Genomic DNA, 9,814 nt, shown 5'->3' with positions numbered 1-9,814 from the left:
GGCACATGTGAACATATATACAATATTCTAACTAAACTACAAGCCGTATATAGCAACTAACTACATGTCGTGCTCTGCTCTGCTACACCTGGACTTCCTCTGTTGCTCTGTTCTTCTATATCTTGACTTCCCTTGTTTCTTCTATATCTGAAGCAATTGATTCTTTGACAATAGATTCAGCTTGACCAGAAGGCTTCTTCTTTTGATAGCTTCAGGAATAATGTCCCTAGGAACATCATCTACCCAAATCTTAAAATCTAACCCAACCCAAGCTTTCTTGGCAAAAGCATCCGCAACCTTATTACAGCTTCTTGACACCTAACATAACTTGTGAAATCGCAGCTGCGGCGTTAAGTGAAGGATGTCGTCCACAATGTGACCATAGAGTGCTGGACTTGACAGACTGCTATTGATGGCCTGATTGATGATTGCTGAGTCACCTTTGAAGATAACCTTATGAAGACCAAGGTTCACAGCAAAAGATACGGCATGACGACAAGCAAGGGCCTCCACCTCTGGTACAGAATGAGGAAGCGAGACATGGACTGACATTGCTCCCAAGATATCACCTCGGCTATCTCTGATAACCACTCCTAGACTAGCAGAGTTGCTTGACTTGAAAACAACATTGTCTTAATTAGCTTTGTAGCAATGTTGATCAGGTGGACACCAGCGATTTATGTAGGTTGTCGCTACAGGCCTTGGGATCGGTTCTTGCGCATTGATGAAGTCTTGAAGCATGCCACCAGCTAAGGAAGGTAGCATTTGCAACGAGTGAACTGGTTTGTTCAGGCGCAGCAAGTTGCGTCTGTTCCACAGTAGCCATGCTATAAGAGCAAAAATTTCAGCTCTGTAATCATCATGTACCTGTAAAAACTTAGACATAAGGTCAGTAAAATCCAGGGAGGGGGAGGTGTTTGTGAAATTTGCCCAGTTAAGAGACTGCCATGCCTCCTTCACTCCTTCACAGCCCCAAACTGCATGTGTGGTGTCTTCAACATCGATTCTGCAAATATTGCAAGTGGCAGAGAGAACCACCTTAAAGCGAAGGAGGTTATCCATGGTTGGGAGAGCATTGTTGCTTGCTTTCCATACAAAGTGCTTCACTTTACTAGGTACACGCAGCTTCCATATGCCTCTCCAAAAACGTTTTTGGGGGTAAGGATCTGAGCTACTTGCCAAGTTAGTTATGGGACAAAAGTTGGAAAAGGAAAAGAAAATTTGATTTTTTAGATTTGTGACCAAATAAAATGTGACCATATCTCTTGCAGTTGCAGTATTTAGTTGCGTCTAGTATTGGTCGAAAAACTGTAATTTTTTTTTATTACTTAACTTATTTTTATTATTATTTAGTTTATTTTTGTTACTATTTATGAATTTTATTGTATTTTTTATACTATTTGTGAGTTTCATTGTACTATTTCAGCTAGTTTTTAACTTCATTTACAATACTTTCAGCAAAAAATTTTCAATTTCAACTAAATAAGTTATTTTCAAACAAACTCAAGTAATATGCGTTTCTGACAGTAAAAATAATAATAATATGTGACGAGTATCAAGTCATGTTTTTGATTGATTTTGGTTGTTGTTGGTTGGTTGATTTTGGTTGGTGGTGATGGGTTTATAACCATGGTGGGATGTGGTGGTGGGTTTGTATCAGCGGTGGGCTGTGATGAGGGTGGTAGTGAGTTGGTGGGAGTGATGATGGGAATACATTTATGATTGGTTTTTTTAATGTTATTTTAATACTTGTATATATTATTTTAATGTATAAAATTGAAAAATAGAAGGTGTGATGAATGATGAATTGTAAAATGATGTGTTAAAATTGATAAAATAAGTTTTGATGTGGTAAAATAGCATTTGGCACTGTATAGTTGACGAGAATGCTCTTAGTTGTTAATGGTTTCTAAAAAAAAAAATTGTCACTCAATGGGCCTCCGTGTTGCTTGCCAAGTCCAACCCAAGCCCAAGCCCAAGCCCAAGCCCGCCAACCACCTGAAAAGGAAACTAAAAAGGAAAAAAACCAGCACAGATCATCAGTGACCGTTCTCTCACTCTTCTCGGCCTCCTTCAGCGACTCTGGTTTACAGAGTTCAATTCGTCTGGTACAGCCTACCTTCGGATTAGGTACTCACACTCTATTTGTTTTTCTTTTACTCTATTTCATTATCAGATTTGTGTTTTTTTACTTAAACCCAATGAATTTATTATTTTCCCAAAAGATAAAATTTTTGTTTTCTCTCCTCTGAGATATGAAAATTAGGAAAATTTGGATCTTTGGAAATGACCCTTTTGGGTTTCATGATTTTGGGTATCATAATTTCCAGTTCAATTTTTGTTTCCCTGGAGTTGATAAATAACTATCTATTCTGGCGGACAAATTAGACTTGAATGAAAGGTGTTCGATGAAATGCGCCAGGGACGTTCATTTTTGCTTCCCCTTCATTTTTATGTACTAAAGCTTCACATGTTGATATGCATGATGCCCCAATGAGGGTGTATTTTTTTTTTTTTGGGGGGGGGGGGTGTTGTGTATATAATGCATCATGATGTACTATATTCTTGTTAATTAATTGAAGTTCTGTTACACTTTGCAGGGTGTTAATGGCAACCACAGCTTGTTTTATCATTGTAAGTAGGAATGACATCCCTATATATGAAGCTGAAGTTGGATCAGCTGCTAAAGTATGCCATTCTTTATTCATCTTTGTATTTACGGTTTCCTTTTCCTTTTGTAGAAACTGTAAATTCTTTTTTCCTTGTGAATGTCTACTTTATTTTTCTTCTTTGGTAAAGAAATGCCTGTATTTTAGAGTAAAAAATTGGGGAGGCATAATCGCTTGTGACTTTTAGTGTTTTTTCTTTTATAGTCATTTAAATTCTACTGAAGTAATCTGTAACGCATATTTTCAAGGCTAACTACTACCAGATAAAGAAACATTCTATTTGACATGGAATTTTGTTTTGATATCTCGCCTGCATGTAGAATCATAAAAGGGAGCAAATAATGTAATGCTAAAAGCATTGGTCAATATCATGATCTTTATTTTTTCATAATTCAATTGTTGGGGAGAGGGGGGATTTGAACCCTGGAATTCTTCATTGGAATGCCAGTTAAGCTACAAGGCACTTGGTGATCTGCATGAAGAGAGCTTTGCTATTATGTTGATTCATGATTGAGTTTTGTTTTCCTTCTTTGCTGCAGTGTGCTATCATCACAATCCTTTTCGTTCTCTTTCGATTTTTTTTTTTAAACTCACCATATGCGTTTACATTAGGGTCTTATAAAAGCTATTTGTTGTTGGTGTTGTATATCTTGCTAACAGAGAGAAGATGCTGCTCAGTTGCATCAGTTCATATTACATGCCGCTTTGGATATTGTTCAGGACATTGCATGGACTACTAGTGCCATGTGAGTTCTGTCCCTCATGATATAAATATGTCAATGTATTCTAGAGTAACACCTATGCTTTTGTCTATTATTCTTAGAAAAATGCTATGTCCACAACTTCTTCATAACAATTTCACAACAAATACCATGTGGTAGGTTGTTAGTGGTGGGTAAAAAAGTAATTTCAATTGTGGATTCAAATTAGAACTAGTATCAATCTGCCACCTAATATTTGTTGTGAAAGTGTTGTGAAAATGTTGTGAATGTAGTAGTTCTCATTATTCTTATGTTGCACTTATTTTTGTCGTCAATGCACCTCTTGACATTCTCCTTTCTTATATTCTTAATACAGGTTCTTGAAAGCAATAGACAGATTTAATGATTTGGTGGTGTCAGTATATGTTACAGCTGGTCATATCCTCTCTACTTGTGGATGATTTATGGATGGCATAAAATTTGTGTTAATTTCTATTTTTGTCATTAGAGAAAGTTAAATTTTAAATTTTTTTAACGTTAGACATGCTGGGGGGACTCTTGCATGTGTGTGTTGGGAGGTTTTATTTATTTATTATTATTTAATTTTAAAGATATATATTTTTTATAATTTTGATAGTTATTTATTTTGAAAACTTCAAATAAACATAAAGTATACTATGCATAAATAAATAAAATATACCTAATGATATATATTAAAAAATTTATTGTCATATCACCATTGTGTCATGTCCTAAATTTTCAAGAATTACTGTGTCGCTGTCTTGTGTTGTGGTGTGTCCATGTCTGTGTCCATGACCATGCGTCTTAGCTTATGCATTGGTAAGCTGGTCACCATTGTTTGGATCCCGTAAACTTTTATATCTAAAGTTAGTATAAAACATAACCCCCATCATATGAAATCTCCAAGTTGAGAAGGCCGTCTCTGATGGATTTTCTCTGGTCATTGGGATAACCTCTCAGTGTTCTGTTGTATGACTTGTGTTGAAAATGGAATTTATTCGCCTCGTACGTTAAGTCAAAAAACTTTTCACTAGTTAATGTTAGTTATTTAAAATCTTAACAAGGACATGGCCATAGTTGTATGGTTGTACCACACGCATGAGAAACACATAGTATGGGATAATAACGATACCCACACGTCTTCTTATCTTCTTAATACCCAGTTTGTGGCTGTAGTCACTGTTGTATTGTTTTGGCATGCTACAAAACTACGACAGTGAAAGGTCTTTTTGTTATTTTTGTAGTTTTCTGCAGGTATATCTGTTATAATTTAATATTTTCTTTGACCACAAGCTTACATACACGATTGATGCTGCTTCATGACTCTCGTAATGATGATGGAATTAAGAGCTTTTTCCAAGAGGTTCACGAGCTTTATATAAAGGTAAATAATAGATTTCAACTTTTCTATCAAGTTCCTTTTTACTCTCATACTAGTTATATTACTATGTAACATGTTCTTTTTGGTAGACTAACTCTCTTTAACAATGATGATCATGAGGTAAAATAGTTATTCTTGTTCTTTTACATGTTATGATTTTATGCTGTTAAGAGTAATGCTCTTTATCCAGAAGCTTTAGGATGTTAGAAATGAACTGCCAAATGGTATATAGTTACTTCCTGGTTTACATTCTGTAATTACAGAATGTAGAATCAATAGTGAAATTTTGATCAGTACCCAGTTATTACACTTTCATGAAAGGGTCACTTCTAGAAGGAAAACATAGACTTATTCTGGTATTCGCCAAAATGGAGCCAATGTTAATCCAAAGATCTGAGTCATTGGTTTTATGAAGCCTAAAATTGCTCATATCTGACAAAGAGCAGCTCAAAAAAAACTGTGAACTCAATTAAGTGGGTTAATAATTTCAGCATAATGCAAAAAGTTACAATTTGATTTGTGGCTCTCATGCAAATATCTTAACGTGCATCCCTTATCTTTCTTCTTTTCCAACTTGTGCATAGAGTAACCTTACATTTTGTTCCATCTATCTATTTTTATTTATAATTTTCAATTCAGCTCCTTGTTCTGAAGAGGTTCATAGGTGGTACCGTGGCCGAATGGAATTAGAAGCACTAGATAACATTCCAAAAATAACTATGATTACGTTAAATGCTATAATTTTCTTATTTTTTTTAAAGATGCTATCATTTTGATGGTTGGTCCCCTTCTTTGAAATGGGTATACAGCAGGCACCAAATTAAATAGTGTTATGCATAATGCACGCTTCATGACTATCTAGACCAATCAATGGCAATGAGAGTTTTCTAGGTTTGTCTGCTGCCATCCTGCCTCTTCTTGTGGTAGCAGCTTGCTTTGTAATTTTTTATTGCTCTTTTCCAATATATTTAGTACTTATAAAAAAAAACAGTTTTCTAGGTTTGTTGACCTTTTAATTTGTCGTATGGCATGCTATCATAGATTTTAACATTTCATTTGTTGAAAAGATTCTACCTATCGAAAAATAAAATAAAATGATGAACAACAGTCTAGGCTTTAGTTGATGCAGGACAGTCCATGCCACTCAGCCAAGGAATGATGATGGTGAGTTGGCTGAAATGGGCACTAGGCTTCACCACTAAGTGTAATTGGACTCGCTACTTGGAGCCTTTTTATAGAGCTTCTAGGAATACAAATATTACATCACACAAAATTCTCAACTAAAAATAATCTAAAATCTTATCCCTTTATTAAAAAAAAGAAAGAAAAGAAATTTGATCCCTATCAGCATTCAATATAAACAAAAAAGAAAATGAAAATCTAAAATATTTCTTCCATAAGATATGGTGTATGCACCAGCTCCTCTGGGGTGGGAGAGACTCAACCTTATCAAGCAAAGCTCTCAATGGTCTTGTAGCAAATCAATCGACATCAAGTGAATCCACACCATTTTGCAAATGCGATTCCATTGTTTTGAAGCATAGGTCTTGTGTTGAGAATAAGGTAACTAATGCTTTGAGTCGTCTAGTATCCTACTTTTGGTGATGAGCACAAAAGAAACACGGTTTGAAAAGACTTTGAGAAGAGTATGAATCGTGCTTGAACTTTGGGGAGGTGTACACTAATCTGAGTACTGAGCAACATCCAATTGAGGATGATTACCTCAAAGTTGGTTATTTATTTAAGGCTAACAAGCTATATATCCTGCCCACATCGGTGAGAGATTTCTCGGTGTGGGAAGAGTATGCGAGTGGGCTTTTAGGGCATTTTGGGTGTGATAAGACCATTGAGGAGGTTGAAAGACAATTCTATTGGCCAAGCCTTAAAAGGGACGTCTACAAGATAATTGACCAATGTCAACTAGCCAAGCATTGTAATCAAAATGCTGGCCTTTACACCCCTTTACCTGTACCAGATCGCCCTTGGGACGATTTATGCATAAATTTTGTACTATGTCTCCCTGCACCCTTAGAAAGCATGATTCCATACATAGGTTCTCTAAAATGGCTTATTTCATCCCATGTTCCAAAACAACTGTTGCTTCCAAGGTTGCCAAACTTTTCTTTTACAAGTTTGTCAAGTTATACAGCCTAACTAAAAACCAATGTGTCTGACAGGGATGTTCAGTTCATGAGCTATTTTTGGAAAACCCTTTGGCACTTGCTAGGCACAAAGTTAAACTTTTCTACTGCATACCATCTCCAGACTAGTGGTCAAGTAGAGGTCTTCATTACTTGCTTAAAAATAATCTGCTTAGATGCCTCATTGGTGAGCATGCTAGGAATTGGGATTCCATTCTTCCAATAGCTTGCACATAACAATTCAGTCAATGGGTCAATAGGCATGGTCCTTTCAAGGTTTTGCATGGTTACAAACCTTGGAGACCTTTAGACCTTCTCCCAATGTCATCCAATGCTAGGGTTTCCAAGTCTGCAATAGAGTTTGCCTGTCGCATGCACGAATTTCATTAATAGATCAACAAATGAATTTATGCTAGTAATATTCAATATAAAATTTAGGTTAATTCACATCGATGTCATTTAGAATTTGTCATGGGGATTTTGTCATGATTTAAATTTGGCCTTAACAGTTTGCCTCAGGAGCCGTTAAAAAAGAGCTGGCCCATTCAAGGTTCTAAAGTGAACTGGTCTGAATGCATTTCATAGATATTCTATTCCAACTATGGTATTAGCTCAACTTTTAATATAGAGAAATTAGTTGCTTATAAATGTCCAACAGTTATCCCATGTGATCCTTTTTGAGGACCCTCTCCAGTCTCCATGTCCCACTGGCGAACCTTATCCCTATGCCCACACCACCAATTTTGCCACAAGCACATATCGAAGCTATTGGTTCCATTTTGGATGAGCATATTGTTTTCACTAGGGATAGAGCTATTCAGATTTTCATTATTTATTTATTTTGAATTCAGATAAAGATCAGATTTCATATTTTTCAGGTAGGGATAATATTTCAGATTATTTTTTGTTGAGGATTTTGTGGGATGTAATTTTTTATATTCTTAGAAGCTCTATATAAAATCTCCAGTTGGTAATTTTAATTAGACTATTATTGAATAACAACTTTATTTTATGAGAAGCTTCCCTATCTGCTTGGTGGTGATTCCAAACACCTTTAGGTATTGAATCCTAGAGTATCCATCATCATTCTCTTACAAGATTTATGTGATGAAGAGTGCACAAGGACAATTTATTTAATGTTAGAAGCCAATAGTTTATTACTATTAGTCCATTGGATTTTATTATAAGTCTTATTAATTAATTATGTTATTAGTACTTACTAAAAAAAAGTTAATTATGTTAGTATTTTTTGTGGGGTTAAATTAGTCATAGTAGTCTGTATAAGCTTGCTATTGTTTTTCAATGAGGATAGCTTGCTTTGATCTATGAGATTTTTTTTGGAATTTTCTGATTGCTTGCTGGTGATTCTAGGCGAACCTCTAGGTGGTGAACTTAGGGTTTAGACTAATCTAGATGGTAAAGCCTTGGGTTTGTTCAACCTTCTTCCTAATTTCCTACAATATTCCTTTTGTGCTGCACCATAATGGCTACGAAAAAAAAAAAAAAAAACTGGGCACTTTCTGTTAGAAAAGAACATTTGTGATTACATCTTATTTCAGTGACTTTATTCTGACATTGCTGTGCTATGGAAGAAGTTAATTGGGTGATATGGTGTCTGGGAATATGCAGGTTCTTCTTAATCCCCTGTATTTGCCTGGTTCTCGCATTGCATCATCACACTTTGATACAAAAGTCCGTGCCCTTGCACGAAAATATCTGTAGGGGTCACTGATTCTGTTGGGGACAAGCTCAAGTGGTTCTGGGAGTGAGTTGCAAGTCTGAATAGCCTGAGTTCAATCTCCCCTCTTCCTGATCCTTTGATCTTTTTTATAAGCTCAAAGGCTCTTAATGATTTTAATTCATGATTGTAAGGGGTTGTTATTTGTTCGTTATACATCAGATTTTTCCCCCTATCTGTGCATTAATCACTAGGATTTAATAACTTTTGGCTGGTGTATATTAGTCCTAAATTTGTTGTCATGGAATGCTGTACTGCAAATCTCTACTTTTGCCAGTTTGGAGAAAATGTCTCCATCTCCTGTATCTACTGATTTGATTTGACGATTAATAATTATTAGGATATGTTATAACAATGAGTTGCAGCCATTCTGAAGTGGAATATAACTTTTTGCAAAGACCCTAATGCAAACTGGAGGAACTTATTATCCAACTTAAATGTGTGTGTTTGTCTTCCTTCCATTGCAAAGCCATGATAGAACAGATGATGTACAAAACATACGCTGCCTCTCTCCTAAATCCAGAGCACAAAGAGATGATTGTAATAACGGGACTAAAACAGTGGATAATTGCCTTTAGTTGACGGATGTGGCTACATACCAGTCTGACCAAGATTAATTGAAGAAACCTATAGGTCGACTATGTCAGATACGTGGTCTAGTGCTCCAAAATTCAGTTACTTTGATAACACAATTTTTCTGAACTTATTTTCACCATCGCTCATGTGGTCTGTTGTAATTGGTGCAGAACATAGCTGGTTTCATAGCTCGACCAATGTGGAAACGATGCTATTTTAACCATAATTTATCATCTTATAACTTAAAAGTTTTGAAAGATTTTTATATCTCTAAATTTACTCGACAACATTGGGTTGTTGCCAGCTAAAAGGCTACAACACAATTGCGTCATAACCAAAAAAACTAAGGCTTTTCTATTATCGTATCGTATCACCAAAATTAGAAGACTTGACAATGATAGTGTTCCCATCAAAAAGAAAAAAATAAAAAAGAATGATAGGGTCGTCAATAGCCTTGTAGTTCAAGTGACATATTCTGGTATTTGTAACAGTTACATTCGAAGTAAAAATGAAGATCGAAGTTAAAAAAGAAGGCAGTACCATATAAGATTACCAATCAAAGATTTACATTGGCAAATATTGCTTTG

General features: G+C 35.5%; 1 protein-coding gene across 2 annotated transcripts; it reads left to right on the top strand.

Moving 5' to 3' along the window:
* The first annotated feature begins 2,029 nt into the window (after positions 1–2,029).
* LOC142632192 (uncharacterized) lies at positions 2,030–9,006 on the top strand. Of its 2 annotated transcripts, none has more exons than XM_075806605.1 (6): positions 2,030–2,130; positions 2,601–2,688; positions 3,330–3,415; positions 3,747–3,811; positions 4,693–4,775; positions 8,543–9,006. In XM_075806605.1, the coding sequence occupies exons 2-6, from the start codon at positions 2,608–2,610 to the stop codon at positions 8,633–8,635; spliced, it is 408 nt and encodes a 135-aa protein (XP_075662720.1). In that variant the 5' UTR covers positions 2,030–2,130; positions 2,601–2,607; the 3' UTR covers positions 8,636–9,006. The 2 variants fall into 2 exon arrangements, with proteins under 2 accessions (XP_075662720.1, XP_075662721.1); XM_075806606.1 differs by having other exon boundaries at positions 2,033–2,132; positions 2,604–2,688.
* Positions 9,007–9,814: the final 808 nt, after the last annotated feature.

The sequence above is a fragment of the Castanea sativa genome, chromosome 4, assembly GCF_040712315.1.
Source record: "Castanea sativa cultivar Marrone di Chiusa Pesio chromosome 4, ASM4071231v1".
NCBI classification, from domain to species: Eukaryota; Viridiplantae; Streptophyta; class Magnoliopsida; order Fagales; family Fagaceae; genus Castanea; species Castanea sativa.
The sequence above is the reverse complement of the archived record's forward strand: the minus strand, read 5'-3'. Positions and strand labels throughout refer to the sequence as shown.

Coding starts and splice junctions, on each gene's coding strand:
- LOC142632192 (XM_075806605.1), top strand. CDS start 2,608: ATGGCAACCACAGCTTGTTTTATCATTGTAAGTAGGAATGACATCCCT. Junction 3,416..3,746: donor GCATGGACTACTAGTGCCAT/GTGAGTTCTGTC, acceptor TTCTTAATACAG/GTTCTTGAAAGCAATAGACA. Junction 3,812..4,692: donor ATATGTTACAGCTGGTCATA/TCCTCTCTACTT, acceptor CAAGCTTACATA/CACGATTGATGCTGCTTCAT.